The 24,544-nt window shown below is 45.6% G+C and overlaps 1 protein-coding gene across 5 annotated transcripts in view; it reads right to left on the bottom strand.

Annotated features, from left to right (window-relative positions):
- Positions 1-24,544, bottom strand: part of LOC106586919 (myc box-dependent-interacting protein 1) — a 40,727-nt gene that overhangs the window by 7,666 nt on the left and 8,517 nt on the right. For 3 of the 5 annotated variants that reach the window (XM_045707875.1, XM_045707877.1, XM_045707874.1), the window contains 10 exons: positions 24,421-24,516; positions 23,332-23,445; positions 22,820-22,912; positions 21,216-21,301; positions 19,163-19,238; positions 16,754-16,809; positions 10,543-10,624; positions 3,717-3,839; positions 2,800-2,895; positions 2,392-2,415 (listed from right to left, as the gene is read on the bottom strand). In XM_045707875.1, the coding sequence (XP_045563831.1) occupies positions 2,392-2,415; positions 2,800-2,895; positions 3,717-3,839; positions 10,543-10,624; positions 16,754-16,809; positions 19,163-19,238; positions 21,216-21,301; positions 22,820-22,912; positions 23,332-23,445; positions 24,421-24,516 (846 nt within the window). The remainder of the gene's footprint in view (positions 1-2,391; positions 2,416-2,799; positions 2,896-3,716; positions 3,840-10,542; positions 10,625-16,753; positions 16,810-19,162; positions 19,239-21,215; positions 21,302-22,819; positions 22,913-23,331; positions 23,446-24,420; positions 24,517-24,544) is intronic. The other 2 variants (XM_045707878.1, XM_045707876.1) reach the window with 1 other exon arrangement.

Consider the following 24,544-nt stretch of genomic DNA (forward strand, 5'->3'; position numbering starts at 1 on the left):
CGGGTCAGGCCAGGGTTTCCAAGGCAATGAGCCAATTATCAGGGATAATATAAATGCAAGAAATGAATAACAATTAATTGAATTAATTAATTGAAAAAATAAAAAGATTGAGAAGTGAGGGATGTGGCGAAAAAGTGAAAACACCAATTAAAAAAGATCATTAGGCTTTGTACAACTGACTAGGTATCCCCCTTTCCCTTTCCCTCCAGATCAATAGGTTTTAGATCATTAGGCTTTGTACAACTGACTAGGTATCCCCCTTTCCCTTTCCCTCCAGATCAATAGGTTTTAGATCATTAGGCTTTGTACAACTGACTAGGTATCCCCCTTTCCCTTTCCCTCCAGATCAATAGGTTTTAGATCATTAGGCTTTGTACAACTGACTAGGTATCCCCCTTTCCCTTTCCCTCCAGATCAATAGGTTTTAGATCATTAGGCTTTGTACAACTGACTAGGTATCCCCCTTTCCCTTTCCCTCCAGATCAATAGGTTTTAGATCATTAGGCTTTGTACAACTGACTAGGTATCCCCCTTTCCCTTTCCCTCCAGATCATAGGTTTTAGATCATTAGGCTTTGTACAACTGACTAGGTATCCCCCTTTCCCTTTCCCTCCAGATCAATAGGTTTTAGATCATTAGGCTTTGTACAACTGACTAGGTATCCCCCTTTCCCTTTCCCTCCAGATCAATAGGTTTTAGATCATTAGGCTGTTATAGAGTTGGCATGATGATGGCACAAACAGACTGGCATTCAGGCTACCAGGTAACATCTTGCTCTATATCCCTCCTTTTGTTGTAGGTTCTATTATTTTTTACAGCTGAGGAGATTAGATTTTAGTCACGGCATGAAAGCAAACCTGAAAACTCTCGAAAGCACTATTTTATTATTCTGAGAGTATCATGCTAGACAGTCCCATGCCTGTTACATCAGCTAGACAGTCCCATGCCTGTTACATCAGCTAGACAGTCCCATGCCTGTTACATCAGCTAGACAGTCCCATGCCTGTTACATCAGCTAGACAGTCCCATGCCTGTTACATCAGCTAGACAGTCCCATGCCCGTTACATCAGCTAGACAGTCCCATGCCCGTTACATCAGCTAGACAGTCCCATGCCCGTTACATCAGCTAGACTGTCCCATGCCTGTTACATCAGCTAGACAGTCCCATGCCTGTTACATCAGCTAGACAGTCCCATGCCTGTTACATCAGCTAGACAGTCCCATGCCCGTTACATCAGCTAGACAGTCCCATGCCCGTTACATCAGTTAGACAGTCCCATGCCCGTTACATCAGCTAGACAGTCCCATGCCCGTTACATCAGCTAGACAGTCCCATGCCCGTTACATCAGCTAGACAGTCCCATGCCCGTTACATCAGCTAGACAGTCCCATGCCCGTTACATCAGCTAGACTGTCCCATGCCTGTTACATCAGCTAGACAGTCCCATGCCTGTTACATCAGCTAGACAGTCCCATGCCTGTTACATCAGCTAGACAGTCCCATGCCCGTTACATCAGCTAGACAGTCCCATGCCTGTTACATCAGTTAGACAGTCCCATGCCCGTTACATCAGCTAGACAGTCCCATGCCCGTTACATCAGCTAGACAGTCCCATGCCTGTTACATCAGCTAGACAGTCCCATGCCTGTTACATCAGCTAGACAGTCCCATGCCTGTTACATCAGCTAGACAGTCCCATGCCTGTAACATCAGCTAGACAGTCCCATGCCTGTTACATCAGCTAGACAGTCCCATGCCCGTTACATCAGCTAGACAGTCCCATGCCCGTTACATCAGCTAGACAGTCCCATGCCCGTTACATCAGCTAGACTGTCCCATGCCTGTTACATCAGCTAGACAGTCCCATGCCTGTTACATCAGCTAGACAGTCCCATGCCTGTTACATCAGCTAGACAGTCCCATGCCCGTTACATCAGCTAGACAGTCCCATGCCTGTTACATCAGTTAGACAGTCCCATGCCCGTTACATCAGCTAGACAGTCCCATGCCCGTTACATCAGCTAGACAGTCCCATGCCTGTTACATCAGTTGGACAGTCCCATGCCCGTTACATCAGCTAGACAGTCCCATGCCCGTTACATCAGCTAGACAGTCCCATGCCTGTTACATCAGCTAGACAGTCCCATGCCTGTTACATCAGCTAGACAGTCCCATGCCTGTTACATCAGCTAGACAGTCCCATGCCTGTAACATCAGCTAGACAGTCCCATGCCCGTTACATCAGCTAGACAGTCCCATGCCCGTTACATCAGCTAGACAGTCCCATGCCCGTTACATCAGCTAGACAGTCCCATGCCCGTTACATCAGCTAGACAGTCCCTGTTGGAGTGAATCTACGGCCAATGTGGAGTATGATCACCGTGCTTACCTCCCATGTGTCCCACGATATCGCCTTCAGGGGGCACAAAGAGAAAGGGAGAGAGAGAGAGAACATGGATAAACACACAACACTGAGATTGTCTGTTTAATCAGCCCATGCACTTCAATGTCATATGACAAAACAAACAGAAGTGGTGAAAATGCTAACGAGTCAACGTTAGACGTGACAATGAATATCTCTCCATGTAGACGGAGCTCAGTCAGGGCTCTGAGCATGTGTCATACACATATTATAGGAGCTGATACCAATATGACAGAGCACACACTTGACATATTGCCTGCCTGGCCGTCTGACATACCGGGCCAACTGACAGACCGGGCAATCTGACAGACCGGGTAATCTGACAGACCGGGTAATCTGACAGACCGGGTAATCTGACAGACCGGGCCAACCAACCTGAGAGGCCGAGGACACGGCTGTGCCACCATGACTTGGTGCAGCCAGGGTGGTCAGGTCCATGTCCAACAGGTTGGCCCCTGCAGGGCTGTCAAACTGACAGGGGAAGGAAGGAGACGACACAAAACAGACAGTTAACAGGAGTAGGATGGTAGGATTAACAAGGGCCACACATTATGTGGAGTCGGGGTCCAATTGAATGGAGTCAATTCAGGAAGAAAAATAGAAATTCTAATTCATTCAATAATTGTTATTTTCAATAACTTGGCAGTAATCTGAAAAAGAGAAGCTATTTATTTAAGTCCCCAAAAAAGTATATATATTTTTTTATTTAAAATTCAGATAACTTCAATTCATTATTGACCCCAACCCTGGTGGATAGTCCTGATAAAAAAAACTATCAACAAAATATAAACACTTACAGTAAGGCATGGGTAGGCAACTAGATTTAGCCGCGGGCCCGATTTTTATCCGAGTGGATGGTCGGCGGACCGGAACATAATTCTAATCATTTACTTATCTATTATTTATTTGCTTATTATTATTATTTATCATTTATTTAGTACACCGCAAATGGACCACAACTAAGCCCAAAAAGAGATTGTATTTGAAAATAACAATCATTTTCTACCTTGATTACATTGAGACACCATCACATAGGTCTCGTTTCTTCGTGGCAAAACTTGGGAACAGATTTCCTAAATTAAACCTTGTGATTTTTCAGTCTTTTTAGAACAAAAAACGACAATCTCAAAACTTTTTTTGGGGGGGGGGTTGGGGCAAAAAAAACTTGCGGTACGGTTTTGGCTCCGGGCCGCCTGTTGCCGACCCCTGCAGTAAGGGGTTAGGCTAGGTTTAGGGTAGACTAAGGGTTAGGTCAAGGAGGTAGGTAACAGGTAACAGGTAACAGGCCGTACCTGTGTTGGGGAAGTAACACTGATGTTTGGAGCAGCAGCAGCATCAAACAGGTTAATGATGTTTTCTGGTTTCATGTCCCGACAGGGGCTGGATTCAGGCCGCGGCGGCATCGCTGGTCTCAGCTACACAACGTTATGACGGAGAGAAAAGACAGGTCAGAATATGGGTTTCATCATGGGTTGACAAGACAGCACAAACAGACATCGGACCAGGCTATAAACCTTTATAAACGCTCATAAATGTCAATAGATATTTGTAAATAACTACTTAAATGGTAATAATATTTACACCATCTATAAATAGTTTTATCAATGCTCATAAAGGTTTACCAAAACGTCTGCGTCTCTCCTGACAGTTGGTAATAGACTAGACAGAGCCAGCATGTGTGTCGATCTACATGTAGTGAGCACTGACAGGAGAGCCCATTGAAGAGTTTGAGAGGTTAACAGCTGAGATGGGTAAGGGCTTTTCAGAGAAGCACCTCCGACAGCTGTCTATAGGCATTTCTGGGGATTGTCCATGTGGTCTGGGACCACCGAGATTTCCTCGAACATGATATGCGTACCTCTCGGGATTTAGAACATTACATAGGGATTCTGTATGTGAAGATATGAAAGGAGAGAGTACTGTTCCATAATATGCTGTTAAATAGAACACTAGTGTAAATATCTAAACCACTGTATGAATAGAACACTAGTGTAAAGGAGGTACAATGGCTTACTAGAGAATTGATAAAGTAACAATGGGTGATACATACAGTGGCTTGCGAAAGTATTCACCCACTTGGCATTTTTCCTATTTTGTTACCTTACAACCTGGAATTAAAATAGATTTTTGGGAGGGGTATTTGTATAATCTGATTTACACAACATGCCTACCACTTTGAAGAAGAAATATATTTTTTTATTGTGAAACAAACAAGAAATAAGACAGAAAAACAGAAAACTTGAGGGTGCATAACTATTCACCCCCCAAAGTCAATACATTGTAGAGCCACCTTTTGCAGCAATTACAGCTGCAAGTCTCTTGGGGTATGTCTCTATAAGCTTGACACATCTAGCCACTGGGATTTTTGCCCATTCTTCAAGGCAAAACTGCTCCAGCTCCTTCAAGTTGGATGGGTTCTGCTGGTGTACAGCAATCTTTAAGTCATACCACATATTCTCAATTGGATTGAGGTCTGGGCTTTGACAAGGCCATTCCAAGACAATTAAATGTTTCCCGTTAAACCACTCAAGTGTTGTTTTAGCAGTATGCTTAGGGTCATTGTCCTGCTGGAAGGTGAACCTCCATCCCAGTCTCAAATCTCTGGAAGACTGAAACAGGTTTCCCTCAAGAATTTACCCGTTGTTGTCTTAGCTCTCCCGATCAACACCTGTGACTGCTTTATGCCTCTCTCTAATGTCAATATGCCTTGTCTACTGCTGTCTCGGCTAGTCCTTACTGTTTTGTTTCACTGTAGAGCCCTCAGTCCCGTTCACCTTGCCTTAGATAGCTCTTTTGTCCCACCCCCCACACATACTGTCACGCCCTGACCTGAGAGAGCCTTTTTTATGTCTCTATTTAGGTTTGGTCAGGGTGTGATATGGGTGGGCATTCTATGTCCTTTTTTCTATGCTTTGTATTTCTTAGTTTTGGCCTGGTATGGCTCTCAATCAGGGACAGCTGTACATCGTTGTTGCTGATTGGGAGTCATACTTAGGCAGCGTGTTTTTCCTTTGGGTTTTGTGGGTAGATGTTTTCTGTTTTGTGAGTATACTTGACAGAACTGTTTGGCTGTCGTTTGTTTTTTCCCGTTGTTTAATAATAATAAAGAAGATGAGCACGATACACACTGCAACTTGGTCTACTCCTTCAGACGGCCGTTACACATGCGGAGACCTCACCTGGTTAACTGGTCCCACGAGAGACGAAACCTCTCTCATCTTCACTCAATGCCTACGTTTACCTCCACTGTACTCACATCCTACCATACCCTTGTCTGAACATTATGCCTTGAATCAATTCTACCCCCCCCCAAAAAAAAATCTGCTCCTTTTATTCTCTGCTCCCAACGCACTAGACGACCAGTTCTTATAGCCTTTAGCCGTACCCTTATCCTACTCCTCCTCTCCTCTCCTCTCCTCCTCTGTTCCTCTGGTGATGTAGAGGTTAATCCAGGCCCTGTAGACCCCAGTACCACACTTATTCCCCAGGCGCTATCATTCGTTGACTTCTGTAACCGTAAAAGCCTTGGTTTCATGCATGTTAACATTAGAAGCCTCCTCCCTAAGTTTGTTTTACTCACTGCTTTAGCACACTCTGCCAACCCGGATGTCCTAGCCGTGTCTGAATCCTGGCTTAGGAAGGCAACCAAAAATTATGAAATTTCCATCCCCAACAACAACATTTTCTGCCAAGATAGAACTGCCAAAGGGGGCGAGGTCGCAATCTACTGCAGAGATAGCCTGCAGAGTTCTGTCATGCTATCCAGTTCTGTGCCCAAACAGTTCGAGCTTCTACTTCTAAAAATCCACCTTTCCAGAAATAAGTCTCTCACTGTTGCCGCTTGATGTAGACCCCCCTCTGCCCCCAGTTGTGCTCTGGACTCCATATGCAAATTGATTGACCCCATTTATCTTCAGAGTTCATACTGTTAGGTGACCTAAACTGGGATTTGCTTAACACCCAAGCAGTCCTACAATCTAAGCTAGATGCCCTCAATCTCACACAAATTATCAAGGAACCTACCAGGTACAACCCCAAATCCGTAAACACGGGCACCCTCATAGATATTACAATGACCAACCTGCCCTCTAAATACACCTCTGCTGTCCTCAACCAGGATCTCAGCAATCACTGCCTCATTGCCTGCATCCGTAATGGGTCCGCGGTCAAACGACCACCCCTCATCACTGTCAAACGCTCCCTAACACACTTCAGCAAGCAGGCCTTTCTAATCGACCTGGCCCGGGTATCCTGGAAGGATATTGACCTCATCCCGTCAGTAGAGGATGCCTGGTTATTCTTTAAAAGTGCTTTTCTCACCATCTTAAATAAGCATGCCCCATTCCATTTTTTTTAAACTAACTAACTATTCACCCCGCAGCAACTTGCCCAAGCCCACCCCGCTTCTCCTTCACCAAAATCCAGACGGCTGATGTTCTGAAAGAGCTGCAAAATCTGGATCCCTACAAATCAGCTGGGCTAGACAATCTGGACCCTCTCTTTCTAAAATGATCCGCCGCAATTGTGGCAATCCCTATTACTAGCCTGTTCAACCTCTCTTTCGTATCGTCTGAGATCCCTAAAGATTGGAAAGCTGTTGCGGTCATCCCCCTCTTCAAAGGGGGAGACACTCTAGACCCAAACTGTTATAGACCTATATCCATCCTGCTCTGCCTTTCTAAAGTCTTTGAAAGCCAAGTTAACAAACAGATCCCCGACCATTTCGAATCCCACCTTAACTTTTCCGCTATGCAATCTGGTTTCCGAGCTGGTCATGGGTGCACCTCAGCCACGCTCAAGGTCCTAAACGATATAATAACCGCCATCGAAAAAAGACAGTACTGTGCAGCCGTCTTCATCGACCTGGCCAAGGCTTTCGACTCTGTCAATCACCGCATTCTTATCGGCAGACTCAACAGCCTTGGTTTCTCAAATGACTGCCTGGTTCACCAACTACTTCTCAGATAGAGTTCAGTGTGTCAAATCGGAGGGCCTGTTGTCCGGTCCTCTGGCAGTCTCTATGGGGGTACCACAGGGTTCAATTCTCGGGCCGACTCTTTTCTCTGTATATATCAATGATGTCGCTCTTGCTGCTGGTGATTCTCTGATCCACGTCTACGCAGACGACACCATTCTGTATACTTCTGGCCCTTCTTTGGACACTGTGTTAACTAACCTCCAAACGAGCTTCAATGCCATACAACTCTCTTTTCCGTGGCCCCCAACCGCTCTTAAATTCTGGTAAAACTAAATGCATGCTTTTCAACCGATCGCTGCCTGTACCTGCCCGCCCGACTAGCATCACTACTCTGGACGGTTCTGACTTAGGGGGACCAGTACGAAAAAAAATGGATCATTGCAACCCCACGAGGTGAGATCTTGCATGGAGCCCCAGGCCGAGGGATATTGACAATTCTTTTGTGTTTCTTCCATTTGCGAATAATCGCAACAAATGTTGTCACCTTCTCACCAAGCTGCTTGGCGATGGTCTTGTAGCCCATTCCAGCCTTGTGTAGGTCTACAATCTTGTCCCTGACATCCTTGGAGAGCTCTTTGGTCTTGGCCATGGTGGAGAGTTTGGAATCTGATTGATTGATTGCTTCTGTGGACAGGTCTCTTTTATACAGGTAACAGGTAACACAGGTAACACAATTTAAGAGTGTGCTCCTAATCTCAGCTCATTACCTGTATAAAAGACACCTGGGAGCCAGAAATCTTTCTGATTGAAGGGGGGGGTCAAATACTTATTTCCTCATTAAAATGCAAATAAATTTCAAAATGTTTTGACATGCGTTTTTCTGGATATTTTTGTTGTTATTCTGTCTCTCACTGTTCAAATAAACCTACCATTAAAATTATAGACTGATCATTTCTTTGTCAGTGGGCAAACGTACAAAATCAAGCAGGGGATCAAATACTTTTTTCCCTCACTGTATAGCACAGAAATATTCCATCACCTGAAAAAAAACGTAGAAAACCCTCAATATCCACAGCAGAACCACCTGTGCTTCATCACATGTTTATTTACTAAAGTGCGGGAAAAACTAAGCGATTACTCAAGGTCCGCATCACCGAACATAAAGTCATCCATTCTTAGAAATGATCAACAGTGCTTCCTCAGAATTAAATCACGACATTACAACACTCAAGTTGATTGTGACAGAGAAGGTTCCCATGCCCTGTAGGGGTGGGGACATTGATAACGTCCTACTAAAACGGGAATGCTTCTGGCTCCACTACCTGGACAGTCTGCCCTGTTAATGAGGCCATTTACAGTATCATGTAGTTTACATTAAGCAGACATGCAGGCAGACAGAGAACAGTATTTTACATTAAGCAGACAGGCAGACAGAGAACAGTAGTTTACATTAAGCAGACAGGCAGACAGGCAGACAGACAGAGAACAGTATTTTACATTAAGCAGACATGCAGGCAGACAGAGAACAGTATTTTACATTGAGCAGACAGGCAGACAGACAGAGAACAGTATTTTACATTAAGCAGACAGGCAAACAGGCAGACAGACAGAGAACAGTATTTTACATTAAGCAGACTGTCTGTCTGTCTGTCTGTCTGTCTGCCTGACAGAGAACAGTATTTTACATGAAGCATACATGTAGACAGACAGAGAACAGTATTTTACATTAAGCGGACATGCAGACAGACAGAGAACAGTATTTTACATTAAGCAGACAGGCAGACAGACAGACAGACAGACAGACAGACAGACAGACAGACAGACAGACAGACAGAGAACAGTATTTTACATTAAGCATACATGTAGACAGACAGAGAACAGTATTTTACATTAAGCAGACAGGCAGACAGACAGAGAACAGTATTTTACATTAAGCAGACATGCAGGCAGACAGAGAACAGTATTTTACATTGAGCAGACAGGCAGACAGACAGAGAACAGTATTTTACATTAAGCAGACAGGCAGACAGACAGAGAACAGTATTTTACATTAAGCAGACAGGCAGACAGACAGAGAACAGTATTTTACATTAAGCATACATGTAGACAGACAGAGAACAGTATTTTACATTAAGCAGACATGCAGACAGACAGAGAACAGTATTTTACATTAAGCGGACATGCAGACAGACAGAGAACAGTATTTTACATTAAGCATACATGTAGACAGACAGAGAACAGTATTTTACATTAAGCATACATGTAGACAGACAGAGAACAGTATTTTACATTAAGCGGACATGCAGACAGACAGAGAACAGTATTTTACATTAAGCAGACAGGCAGACAGACAGAGAACAGTATTTTACATTAAGCGGACATGCAGACAGACAGAGAACAGTATTTTACATTAAGCATACATGTAGACAGACAGAGAACAGTATTTTACATTAAGCATACATGTAGACAGACAGAGAACAGTATTTTACATTAAGCAGACAGGCAGACAGACAGAGAACAGTATTTTACATTAAGCGGACATGCAGACAGACAGAGAACAGTATTTTACATTAAGCATACATGTAGACAGACAGAGAACAGTATTTTACATTAAGCAGACATGCAGACAGACAGAGAACAAGAAGAAGCACAGAGTGACAGCAGAGAACAGAGGTGAGTTGGCAGCGTACCCAGCGATGTGGGCTTGTGTGGAAAAAATGCCAGGGCCAAATTATTTTCCCAGTCCGCCCCTGATCTGTTGTCTGTTGTTTTCTCTAAATTATGAAAAGGTGCATGTGTATGTTTTTGTATCCGGGCCCACGTGAACGTCTATCTGTGCTTGCCTTGAAAAACTTCCCCAAAGACTTGCAGCAACAATTTCCAGAGGGCCACGTGTGTGTGTGTGTGTGTGTTTGTCTGTGTGTGTATATGTGTGTGTGTGTGTGACTATATGTGTTTGTATTTGTGTGTGTGTGTATTTGTGTGTATTTGAGTGTGTGTGTATTTGTGTGTATTTGAGTGTGTGTGTATTTGTGTGTATTTGAGTGTGTGTGTATTTGTGTGTATTTGTGTGTGTGTGTTTGTGTGTATTTGTGTGTGTGTGTGTGTGTGTGTGTGTGTGTGTGTGTGTGTGTGTGTGTGTGTGTGTGTGTGTGTGTGTGTGTGTGTGTGTGTGTGTGTGTGTGTGTGTGTGACAATACCTTGGAGGGGGACTTAGGGATGGGAGGCGGTCCGCCTGGACTCAGAGTGTGATTGGCTAGACTTGCTCCTCTGGGGAGCTCACTAGAAGAGAGAGGGAAGAAAGGAGAGCGAGAGAGAGAGAGAGAGAGAGAGAGAGGAGAAGGAAAGAGAAGAGAGAGAGAGGGGAGAAGGAAAGAGAAGAGAGAGAGAGGGAGAAGGAACGAGGAGAGAGAAGAGAGAGAGAGAGAGAGAAGGAGAGAGAGAGAAGGAGAGAGAGAGAGGGAGAAGGAGAGAGAGAGAGGGGAGAAGGAAAGAGAGAGAGAGAGAGAGAAGGAGAAGGAGAGAGAGAGAGAGAGAGAGAGAGAGAGAGAGAAGAAGGAGAGAGAGAGAAGGAGAGAGAGAGAGGGAGAAGGAGAGAGGGAGAGGGGAGAAGGAAAGAGAGAGAGAGAAAGGGAGAAGGAAAGAGAAGAGAGAGAGAGAGAGAGAGAAGAAGGAGAGAGAGAGAAGGAGAGAGAGAGAGGGAGAAGGAGAGAGGGAGAGGGGAGAAGGAAAGAGAGAGAGAGAGAAAGGGAGAAGGAAAGAGAAGAGAGAGAGAGAGAGAGAGAGAAGAGACAGACAGAGAGAGAGGGGAGAAGGAACGAGGAGAGAGAGAGACAGAGAGAGAGGAGAAGGAACGAGGAGAGAGAGAGAGACAGAGAGAGAGGGGAGAAGGAACGAGGAGAGAGAGGAGATAGACAGAGAGAGAGGGGAGAAGGAACGAGGAGAGAGAGAGACAGACAGAGAGAGAGGGGAGAAGGAACGAGGAGAGAAAGAGACAGACAGAGAGAGAGGGAGAAGGACAGAGAAGAGAAAGATAGTGTTCAGCAGTCATCAAACTATATACGTTAACTAGACACTATATCGTTATCCGTTTTGAGCAGTTTGAATAAGCGATAGTTAATTGTATTGTTGACATGAAAATCATACTAAAAGTGAATATTGCGTTTTGAAAAGCAGATGAACAAGAGACTTTGTGAATGTGTTTGTTGTACTCAGTCAATTGACTAAAAGTTTAGAAAATTGCATCAAAGTGATTGAAAGAGAAAAGTGTAACTTCCAGGGCTCTGTGAAGTCCAGACTGCTTGTTGATTCCTCAGAATGCTCCGAGTGGCCTTAAAATACCTTCAACCAGTTTGATTACAATGTTGGATTTTAACCCAGACTCCAAAAAAAAGACTCCCCATTCAAAACAGTTTTAACAGGACACCCTAACCAAAACCCTCCAACACCAAAACAGTTTTAACAGGACACCCTAACCCTACCCTCCAACACCACCAAAACAGTTTTAACAGGACACCCTAACCAAAACCCTCCAACACCAAAACAGTTTTAACAGGACACCCTAACCAAAACCCTCCAACACCAAAACAGTTTTAACAGGACACCCTAACCAAAACCCTCCAACACCACCAAAACAGTTTTAACAGGACACCCTAACCAAAACAGTTTTAACAGGACACCCTAACCAAAACCCTCCAACACCAAAACAGTTTTAACAGGACACCCTAACCAAAACCCTCCAACACCAAAACAGTTTTAACAGGACACCCTAACCAAAACCCTCCAACACCACCAAAACAGTTTTAACAGGACACCCTAACCAAAACCCTCCAACACCACCAAAACAGTTTTAACAGGACACCCTAACCAAAACCCTCCAACACCACCAAACAGTTTTAACAGGACACCCTAACCAAAACCCTCCAACACCAAAACAGTTTTAACAGGACACCCTAACCAAAACCCTCCAACACCAAAACAGTTTTAACAGGACACCCTAACCAAACCCCTCCAACACCAAAACAGTTTTAACAGGACACCCTAACCAAAACCCTCCAACACCAAAACAGTTTTAACAGGACACCCTAACCAAAACCCTCCAACACCACCAAAACAGTTTTAACAGGACACCCTAACCAAAACCCTCCAACACCAAAACAGTTTTAACAGGACACCCTAACCAAAACCCTCCAACACCAAAACAGTTTTAACAGGACACCCTAACCAAAACCCTCCAACACCACCAAAACAGTTTTAACAGGACACCCTAACCAAAACCCTCCAACACCACCAAAACAGTTTTAACAGGACACCCTAACCAAACCCCTCCAACACCAAAACAGTTTTAACAGGACACCCTAACCAAAACCCTCCAACACCACCAAAACAGTTTTAACAGGACACCCTAACCAAACCCCTCCAACACCAAAACAGTTTTAACAGGACACCCTAACCAAAACCCTCCAACACCAAAACAGTTTTAACAGGACACCCTAACCAAAACCCTCCAACACCAAAACAGTTTTAACAGGACACTCTAACCAAAACCCCTCCAACACCAAAACAGTTTTAACAGGACACCCCTAACCAAAACCCTCCAACACCAAAACAGTTTTAACAGGACACCCTAACCAAAACCCCTCCAACACCAAAACAGTTTTAACAGGACACCCTAACCAAAACCCTCCAACACCAAAACAGTTTTAACAGGACACCCTAACCAAAACCCTCCAACACCAAAACAGTTTTAACAGGACACCCTAACCAAAACCCTCCAACACCAAAACAGTTTTAACAGGACACTCTAACCAAAACCCCTCCAACACCAAAACAGTTTTAACAGGACACCCTAACCAAAACCCTCCAACACCAAAACAGTTTTAACAGGACACCCTAACCAAAACCCCTCCAACACCAAAACAGTTTTAACAGGACACCCTAACCAAAACCCTCCAACACCAAAACAGTTTTAACAGGACACCCTAACCAAAACCCTCCAACACCAAAACAGTTTTAACAGGACACCCTAACCAAAACCCTCCAACACCACCAAAACAGTTTTAACAGGACACCCTAACCAAAACCCTCCAACACCACCAAAACAGTTTTAACAGGACACCCTAACCAAAACCCTCCAACACCAAAACAGTTTTAACAGGACACCCTAACCAAAACCCTCCAACACCAAAACAGTTTTAACAGGACACCCTAACCAAACCCCTCCAACACCAAAACAGTTTTAACAGGACACCCTAACCAAAACCCTCCAACACCAAAACAGTTTTAACAGGACACCCTAACCAAAACCCTCCAACACCAAAACAGTTTTAACAGGACACCCTAACCAAAACCCTCCAACACCAAAACAGTTTTAACAGGACACCCTAACCAAACCCCTCCAACACCAAAACAGTTTTAACAGGACACCCTAACCAAAACCCTCCAACACCAAAACAGTTTTAACAGGACACCCTAACCAAAACCCTCCAACACCACCAAAACAGTTTTAACAGGACACCCTAACCAAAACCCTCCAACACCACCAAAACAGTTTTAACAGGACACCCTAACCAAAACCCTCCAACACCAAAACAGTTTTAACAGGACACCCTAACCAAAACCCTCCAACACCAAAACAGTTTTAACAGGACACCCTAACCAAACCCCTCCAACACCAAAACAGTTTTAACAGGACACCCTAACCAAAACCCTCCCCTTATATAAAGGTTAAAAAAATTACAACGACTCTACTTGATCTACTTGAAAAGCACCAAGTATTTTGTCTTACATACCCACAATACCCCATAATGTCAAAGTGGAATTGTGTTTGTAGAACATTTTTATAAATTAAAAGTTTAAATGTCTTGAGTCAATAAGTATTCAACCCCTTTGTTATGACAAGCCTAAATAAGTCCAGGAGTAAAAATGTGCTTAACAAGTCACATAACAAGTCACATAATAAGTTGCATGGACTCTCTCTGTGTGCAATAATAGTGTTTAACATGATTTTTAAATGACTACTTTGAATGGTATATCAATGTACCCAATCACTACAAAGATACAGACGTCCTTCCTAACTACATTAAGAGGCAGGTATCCTAGTGGTTAGAGGGGCAGGTAGCCTAGTGGTTAGAGAGGCAGGTAGCCTAGTGGTTAGAGAGGCAGGTAGCCTAGTGGTTAGAGGGGCAGGTAGCCTAGTGGTTAGAGGGGCAGGTAGCCTAGAGGTTAGAGGGGCAGGTAGCCTAGTGGTTAGAGGAGGCAGGTAGCCTAGTGGTTAGAGGGGCAGGTAGCCTAGTGGTTAGAGGGGCAGGTAGCCTAGTGGTTAGAGGAGGCAGGTAGCCTAGTGGTTAGAGAGGCAGGTAGCCTAGTGGTTAGAGGGGCAGGTAGCCTAGAGGTTAGAGGGGCAGGTAGCCTAGTGGTTAGAGGAGGCAGGTAGCCTAGTGGTTAGAGGGGCAGGTAGCCTAGTGGTTAGAGGGGCAGGTAGCCTAGTGGTTAGAGGAGGCAGGTAGACTAGTGGTTAGAGGGGCAGGTAGCCTAGTGGTTAGAGAGGCAGGTAGCCTAGTGGTTAGAGGAGGCAGGGTAGCCTAGTGGTTAGAGGAGGCAGGTAGCCTAGTGGTTAGAGAGGCAGGTAGCCTAGTGGTTATAGGAGGCAGGTAGCCTAGTGGTTAGAGGAGGCAGGTAGCCTAGTGGTTAGAGGAGGCAGGTAGCCTAGTGGTTAGAGGGGCAGGTAGCCTAGTGGTTAGAGGGGCAGGTAGCCTAGTGGTTAGAGGGGCAGGTAGCCTAGTGGTTAGAGGGGCAGGTAGCCTAGTGGTTAGAGGGGCAGGTAGCCTAGTGGTTAGAGAGGCAGGTAGCCTAGTGGTTAGAGCGTTGGGCCGATAACCGACAGGTTGATGGATCAAATCTCTGACCTGACATGGTAAAAATCTGTCATTCTGCTCCTGAACAAGGCAGTTAACCCACTGTTCCCTGGTAGGCTGTCATTGTAAATAAGAATTTGTTCTTAACTGACTTGCCTAGTTAAATGAAGGTTAAATAAATTAAAAAAACAAGTTGCTAGAGAGGAAGTAAACTGCTCAGGGATTTCACCATGAGGCCAATGGTGATTTTAAAAGAGTTACAGAGTTTAATGGTTGTGGTAGGAGAAAACTGAGGATGGGTCAACAACATTGTAGTTACTCCACAATACTAACCTAATTTCCAGAGTGAAAAGGAGGAAGCCTGTACAGAATAAAAATATTCCAAAACATGCATCCTGTTTGCAACAAGGCACTTAAGTAAAACTGCAAAAAAATAACTTTTTTTGTCCTGAATAGAAAGTGTTATGTTTGTTGCCAATCCAACACAACACATCACAGAGTACCACTCTTCATATTTTCAACCATGGTGGTGGCTGCATCATGTTATGGGTATGCTTGCCATCGGCAAGGACATGGGAGTTTTTTAGGATAAAAAGAAACAGAATACAGCTATAAGCACAGGTAGAATCCTAGAGGAAACCCTGGTTCAGTCTGCTTTTCAACAGACTCTGGGAGACAAATTCTTCTTTCACCAGGACAATAACCTAAAACACAAATAACCCAAATCTACACTGATGATTACCAGAGTTGATTACCAAGACAACAATGAATGTTCCTGAGTTGCCTAGTTACAGTTTCGACTTAAAATCGACATGTAAATCTATGGCAAGACTTGAAAATGTCTGTCTAGCAACGATCAACAATCAAATTGACCGAGCTTAAATAATTTACAAAAGAAAAATGGGCGAATGTTGCACACTCCACGTATGCAAAGATCTTAGAGACTTTACCCAGGAAGACTCACAGCTGTAATCGCTGCCAAAGGCGCTTCTACAAAGTATTGACTCAGGGGTGTGAATACTTATGTAAATTCATTTTCAGTATTTTATTTTCAATAAATGTACAAACATTTCTAAAAACATGTTTTCACTTTGTCATTATTGAGTATTGTGTGTAGAATTAGTGAGATTTAACAAATATATTTGATCAATTTAAAATTCAGGAGGTAACAAATCAAATCAAATGCATTTATAAAGACCTTCTTACATCAGCTGATGTCACAAAGTGCTGTACAGCTGATGTAAGAAGGAGCCCCCATCCATCCTAACTAACTCATCACTTCAACCCCCACCGTGTCACCACAGGCACCAGTACAATAGCCCCTTTGATCAACACAATAGCCCTCTGTCACTCCAACCAACACCTTTCACAACATGTCTACACATAGACACAAGGACCCCTCCTCCCATCCACAATACTGTCATCAGAACAATGGGGTGTGATGTTTACATCCTAGATGTTATTGATAGTTTGACAGAAGTCATCCTATATAAACTAGTGACTGAATTAACAATGATAAAAGAGGAAAGTATAAAACACAATAACAGAGACTCACCCGCACATGTCCTGTCTCTCCAGTTTGACAAGAACATCGTACAGATTCTGGTCCAGCTGCACACGGTGAGTATAACACAGAGAGAGAGAGAGAGAGAGAGAGAGAGAGAGAGAGAGAGAGAGAGAGAGAGAGAGAGAGAGAGAGAGAGAGAGAGACAGACAGACAGACAGACAGACAGACAGACAGACAGACAGACAGACAGACAGACAGACAGACAGACAGACAGACAGACAGACAGACAGACAGACAGACTATCAAATCTTCGATATCCATGGACATCTCGGTTACACCAACATGCAAGTCATCACTCAGAGGAAAATCACCACTAACTTGGGATGGACAACAGACTCACCTTCCCAAACTCCTTGGGATGGACAACAGACTCACCTTCCCAATCTCTTTGGGATGGACAGCAGACTCACCTTCCCCATCTCCTTGGGATGGACAGCAGACTCACCTCCCCATCTCCTTGGGATGGACAGCAGACTCACCTTCCCATCTCCTTGGGATGGACAGCAGACTCACCTCCCCATCTCCTTGTGATGGACAGCAGACTCACCTCCCCATCTCCTTGTGATGGACAGCAGACTCACCTCCCCATCTCCTTGGGATGGACAGCAGACTCACCTCCCCATCTCCTTGGGATGGACAGCAGACTCACCTCCCCATCTCCTTGTGATGGACAGCAGACTCACCTTCCCCATCTCCTTGGGATGGACAACAGACTCACCTCCCCATCTCCTTGGGATGGACAGCAGACTCACCTCCCCATCTCCTTGGGATGGACAACAGACTCACCTCCCCATCTCCTTGGGATGGACAGCAGACTCACCTTCCCATCTCCTTGGGATGGACAACAGACTCACCTTCCCATCTCCTTGGGATGGACAACAGACTCACCTCCCCATCTCCTTGGGATGGACAACAGACTCACCTTCCCCATCTCCTTGGGATGGACAGCAGACTCACCTTCCCCATCTCTTTGGGATGGACAACAGACTCACCTCCCCATCTCCTTGGGATGGACAACAGACTCACCTCCCCATCTCCTTGGGATGGACAACAGACTCACCTCCCCATCTCCTTGGGATGGACAACAGACTCACCTCCCCATCTCCTTGGGATGGACAGCAGACTCACCTTCCCCATCTCCTTGGGATGGACAGCAGACTCACCTCCCCATCTCCTTGGGATGGACAACAGACTCACCTTCCCATCTCCTTGGGATGGACAACAGACTCACCTCCCCATCTCTTTGGGATGGACAACAGACTCACCTCCCCATCTCCTTGGGATGGACAGCAGACTCACCTTCCCATCTCTTTGGGATGGACAACAGACTCACCTTCCCATCTCCTTGGGATGGACAACAGACTCACCTTCCCATCTCCTTGGGATGGACAACAGACTCACCTCCCCATCTCCTTGGGATGGACAGCAGACTCACCTCCCCATCTCCTTGGGATGGACAACAGACTCACCTCCCCCATCTCCTTGGGATGGACAACAGACTCACCTTCCCCATCTCCTTGGGATGGACAGCAGACTCACCTCCCCATCTCCTTGGGATGGACAACAGACTCACCTTCCCATCTCCTTGGGATGGACAGCAGACTCACCTCCCCATCTCCTTGGGATGGACAACAGACACACCTCCCCATCTCTTTGGGATGGACAACAGACTCACCTTCCCATCTCCTTGGGATGGACAACAGACTCACCTCCCCATCTCCTTGGGATGGACAGCAGACTCACCTCCCCATCTCCTTGGGATGGACAGCAGACTCACCTCCCCATCTCCTTGTGATGGACAGCAGACTCACCTTCCCCATCTCCTTGGGATGGACAACAGACTCACCTCCCCATCTCCTTGGGATGGACAGCAGACTCACCTCCCCATCTCCTTGGGATGGACAGCAGACTCACCTCCCCATCTCCTTGGGATGGACAACAGACTCACCTTCCACATCTCCTTGGGATGGACAACAGACTCACCTTCCCCATCTCCTTGGGATGGACAGCAGACTCACCTCCCCATCTCCTTGGGATGGACAGCAGACTCACCTTCCCCATCTCCTTGGGATGGACAACAGACTCACCTCCCCATCTCCTTGGGATGGACAACAGACTCACCTCCCCATCTCTTTGGGATGGACAACAGACTCACCTTCCCCATCTCCTTGGGATGGACAACAGACTCACCTTCCCCATCTCCTTGGGATGGACAACAGACTCACCTCCCCATCTCCTTGGGATGGACAGCAGACTCACCTCCCCATCTCCTTGGGATGGACAACAGACTCACCTTCCCCATCTCCTTGGGATGGACAACAGACTCACCTTCCCCATCTCCTTGGGATGGACAACAGACTCACCTCCCCATCTCCTTGGGATGGACAACAGACTCACCTTCCCCATCTCCTTGTGGAACTTCTCCTCAAAGCCAGCCATACTCTGGAAGGTGCTAACGTAGAAGCCAACACGACTATGGAGACAGAGAGAGAGGATGGAGATAAGAGATGGAAGGGGGAGAGAGATTTTACTAACAATTATTACAAACCTTATTGAAGTGACATGTATTAATGTATAGCTAGTACTGTCTATAATATCAAACGCTACAAATACATATATTTTATTTTTTCTTCCATTCCAGATGTACCTGTTCCATTCCAGATGTACCTGTTCCATAGTGAAATGTACCTGTTCCATTCCAGATGTACCTGTTCCATAGTGAAATGTACCTGTTCCATTCCAGATGTACCTGTTCCATTCCAGATGTACCTGTTCCATTCCAGATGTACCTGTTCCATTCCAGATGTACCTGTTCCATTCCAGATGTACCTGTTCCATAGTGAAATGTACCTGTTCCATTCCAGATGTACCTGTTCCATTCCAGATGTACCTGTTCCATTCCAGATGTACCTGTTCCATTCCAGATGTACCTGTTCCATTCCAGATGTACCTGTTCCATTCCAGATGTACCTGTTCCATTCCAGATGTACCTGTTCCATTCCAGATGTACCTGTTCCATTCCAGATGTACCTGTTCCATTCCAGATGTACCTGTTCCATTCCAGATGTACCTGTTCCATTCCAGATGTACCTGTTCCATTCCAGACTTACCTGTTCCATTCCAGATGTACCTGTTCCATTCCAGATGTACCTGTTCCATTCCAGATGTACCTGTTCCATTCCAGATGTACCTGTTCCATTCCAGATGTACCTGTTCCATTCCAGATGTACCTGTTCCATTCCAGATGTACCTGTTCCATTCCAGATGTACCTGTTCCATTCCAGATATACCTGTTCCATTCCAGATGTACCTGTTCCATTCCAGATGTACCTGTTCCATTCCAGATGTACCTGTTCCATTCCAGACTTACCTGTTCCATTCCAGATGTACCTGTTCCATTCCAGATGTACCTGTTCCATTCCAGATGTACCTGTTCCATTCCAGATGTACCTGTTCCATTCCAGATGTACCTGTTCCATTCCAGATGTACCTGTTCCATTCCAGATGTACCTGTTCCATTCCAGATGTACCTGTTCCATTCCAGATGTACCTGTTCCATTCCAGATGTACCTGTTCCATTCCAGATGTACCTGTTCCATTCCAGACTTACCTGTTCCATTCCAGATGTACCTGTTCCATTCCAGATGTACCTGTTCCATTCCAGATGTACCTGTTCCATTCCAGATGTACCTGTTCCATTCCAGATGTACCTGTTCCATTCCAGATGTACCTGTTCCATTCCAGATGTACCTGTTCCATTCCAGATGTACCTGTTCCATTCCAGATGTACCTGTTCCATTCCAGATGTACCTGTTCCATTCCAGATGTACCTGTTCCATTCCAGATGTACCTGTTCCATTCCAGATGTACCTATTCCATTCCAGATGTACCTGTTCCATTCCAGATGTACCTGTTCCATTCCAGATGTACCTGTTCCATTCCAGATGTACCTGTTCCATTCCAGATGTACCTGTTCCATTCCAGATGTACCTGTTCCATTCCAGATGTACCTGTTCCATTCCAGATGTACCTGTTCCATTCCAGATGTACCTGTTCCATTCCAGATGTACCTGTTCCATTCCAGATGTACCTGTTCCATTCCAGATGTACCTGTTCCATTCCAGATGTACCTGTTCCATTCCAGATGTACCTATTCCATTCCAGATGTACCTGTTCCATTCCAGATGTACCTGTTCCATTCCAGATGTACCTGTTCCATTCCAGATGTACCTGTTCCATTCCAGATGTACCTGTTCCATTCCAGATGTACCTGTTCCATTCCAGATGTACCTGTTCCATTCCAGATGTACCTGTTCCATTCCAGATGTACCTGTTCCATTCCAGATGTACCTGTTCCATTCCAGATGTACCTGTTCCATTCCAGATGTACCTGTTCCATTCCAGATGTACCTGTTCCATTCCAGATGTACCTGTTCCATTCCAGATGTACCTGTTCCATAGTGAGGGCAGTTCCTCCTGAAGATCTTCATTAATCTCGTCAAACACCTTCTGAGCTCTCTCCAACTCATCCTCCGCCTGACACACACACACACATACACACTGATGATTATTTTTATCACTTCCCATTCCTATACACTGCACACTGAGTGGACAAAACATTATGAACACCTGCTCTTCCCGTTCCAATGCACTACACACTGAGTGAACAAAACATTATGAACACCTGCTCTTCCCGTTCCAATACACTACACACTGAGGGCAAAAGGGGGTGCAACTCAATATTAGGAAGGTGAACAGCCAACGACTGGTGGCTACTGGCCAACGACTGGCCAACGACTGGCCAACGACTACTGGCCAACGACTACTGGCCAACGACTGACCAACGACTGGCCAACGACTGGCCAACTACTGGCCAACGACTGGCCAACTACTGGCCAACTACTGGCCAACGACTGGCCAACGACTGGCCAACGACTGGCCAACGACTGGCCAACTACTGGCCAACTACTGACCAACGACTGACCAACGACTGACCAACGACTGGCCAACTACTGGCCAACTACTGGCCAACTACTGGCCAACTACTGACCAACTACTAGCCAACTACTGGCCAACTACTAGCCAACGACTGGCCAACTACTGGCCAACTACTGGCCAACTACTGACCAACTACTGGCCAACTACTGGCCAACTACTGGCCAACTACTGGCCAACTACTGGCCAACGACTGGCCAACTACTAGCCAACTACTGGCCAACTACTGGCCAACTACTGGCCAACGACTGGCCAACTACTGGCCAACGACTGGCCAACTACTGACCAACGACTGGCCAACGACTGGCCAACGACTGGCCAACTACTGGCCAACTACTGGCCAACTACTGACCAACTACTGGCCAACTACTGACCAACTACTAGCCAACTACTGGCCAACTACTAGCCAACGACTGGCCAACTACTGGCCAACTACTGGCCAACTACTGACCAACTACTGGCCAACTACTGGCCAACTACTAGCCAACTACTGGCCAACTACTGACCAACTACTGACCAACTACTGGCCAACTACTGACCAACTACTGACCAACTACTGGCCAACTACTGACCAACTACTGACCAACTACTAGCCAACTACTGGCCAACTACTGGCCAACTACTGACCAACTACTAGCCAACTACTGGCCAACTACTGGCCAACAACTGGCCAACTACTGGCCAACTACTGGCCATCTACTGGCCAACTACTAGCCAACTACTGGCCAACTACTGGCCAACTACTGACCAACTACTAGCCAACTACTGGCCAACTACTGGCCAACTACTGGCCAATGACTAGCCAATGACTGTATGCCAAATAATTGGTATTTTTATTCATACTGTATTTGTTTTTCAGTGAATATTTCATTTGATTTTGTAAACCATATCTCCCTTGTCTGAAGACAAAGGTTTTGTGCCTGGGAAAGAAGCTGTGGAAAATGGAGGCTCTTTCTAAACGTCTAAAACTATTGCTGGCAGATTATATACTAGACTACATTCTGAAATCCCCATGAAAGCACTAGTCGACAAGGTGGTTGACAAGGGTGATGGACCCACCTGGTTCCTCGAGAGGTTACTCTGAGCAATGTTGTGGGCTGACAGGATGCCCTGAGCCCAAACTGGAGTGGCCCTCTCTAACAGAGACACTGGCTGGAGATTGGAAGAGAGAGAGATAATATATAAAGAGGGAGGGAAGACAGAGAGAGAAAGAGAGAGGGAGGGGTGGAGAGGGAGAGAAAGAAATAGAGAGAGAGAGAGAGAGAGAGAGAGAGAGAGAGCGAGGGAGAGAGAAATAGACAGAGATAAAGGGGGGAGAGAGAGATAGAGCGAGAAAGAGAGCGAAAGAGAGAGAGAGATAATAGGGGGAGAAAGAGATAGAAAGAGCAAAAGAGAGAAAGAGAGAGATAAAGGGGGAGAGAGATACATAAAGGGGGATAGAGAGAGATAGAGGGAACGAGATAGACAGTCATTTTAAACAGATATATTTAGTTCTGAGTAAATTACTGGCAAACGCAGACAACAGATTGATGTTAATAAAAGGCCCACAGTGCTGGGACAGGTCCTGTTACCTTGGTGATCTTGATGCCCCCGTCCTTTCCTTTCTTCCCCTTATTGGTAGAAGACTGGTTGTGTCTGGCGCTGTCATAGTCCACAAGCTTCCTGTCACGCTTAGCAATACGAGACTGAAGAAGAAGAACAATACTTTATTGTCAAGAGAAGAGGGGATGGGCGGGGGGAGAAAGACTAACACACAAGTGATAAGAACAGGTCGGTATGCAGTATGTATGAATCAAAGCAAATCATTAGGAAGAGAGTACGACGATGACGATCCTACCTTAATCACAGGGAACTTCCCCAGGTATGATCCTACCTTAATACCTGGGTACTTCCCCAGGTATGATCCTACCTTAATGCCAGGGAACTTCCCCAGGTATGATCCTACCTTAATGCCAGGGAACATCCCCAGGTATGATCCTACCTTAATTTCAGGGTACTTCCCCAGGTATGATCCTACCTTAATGCCAGGGAACTTCCCCAGGTATGATCCTACCTTAATTTCAGGGAACTTCCCCAGGTATGATCCTACCTTAATGCCAGGGTACTTCCCCAGGTATGATCCTACCTTAATACCAGGGAACTTCCCCAGGTATGATCCTACCTTAATACCAGGGAACTTCCCCAGGTATGATCCTACCTTAATACCAGGGAACTTCCCCAGGTATGATCCTACCTTAATACCAGGGAACTTCCCCAGGTATGATCCTACCTTAATACCAGGGAACTTCCCCAGGTATGATCCTACCTTAATACCAGGGAATTTCCCCAGGTATGATCCTACCTTTATATCAGGGAACTTCCACAGGTATGATCCTACCTTTATATCAGGGAACTTCCCCAGGTATGATCCTACCTTAATACCAGGGAACTTCCCCAGGTATGATCCAACCTATTAACCCGGGACTTCCCCAAGGTATGATCCTACCTTAATACCAGGGAACTTCCCCAGGTATGATCCTACCTTTATCTGGGAACTTCCCAGGTATGATCCTACCTCAATATCAGGGAACTTCTCCACGTATGATACTACCTTTATCTGGGAACTTCCCCAGGTATGATCCTACCTTTATATCCGGGAACTGCCCCAGGTATGATCCTACCTTTATATCAGGGAACTGCCCCAGGTATGTGTCCATGGATATCAAAGCATTATCCACAAGCTTCTGATGGAAGTCTGTCCACAGAACGTCAGTGTCCTGCAACCGGAACAGAAACAAGGAAGTC

Source organism: Salmo salar, chromosome ssa25 (assembly GCF_905237065.1).
Source record: "Salmo salar chromosome ssa25, Ssal_v3.1, whole genome shotgun sequence".
NCBI classification, from domain to species: domain Eukaryota; kingdom Metazoa; phylum Chordata; class Actinopteri; order Salmoniformes; family Salmonidae; genus Salmo; species Salmo salar.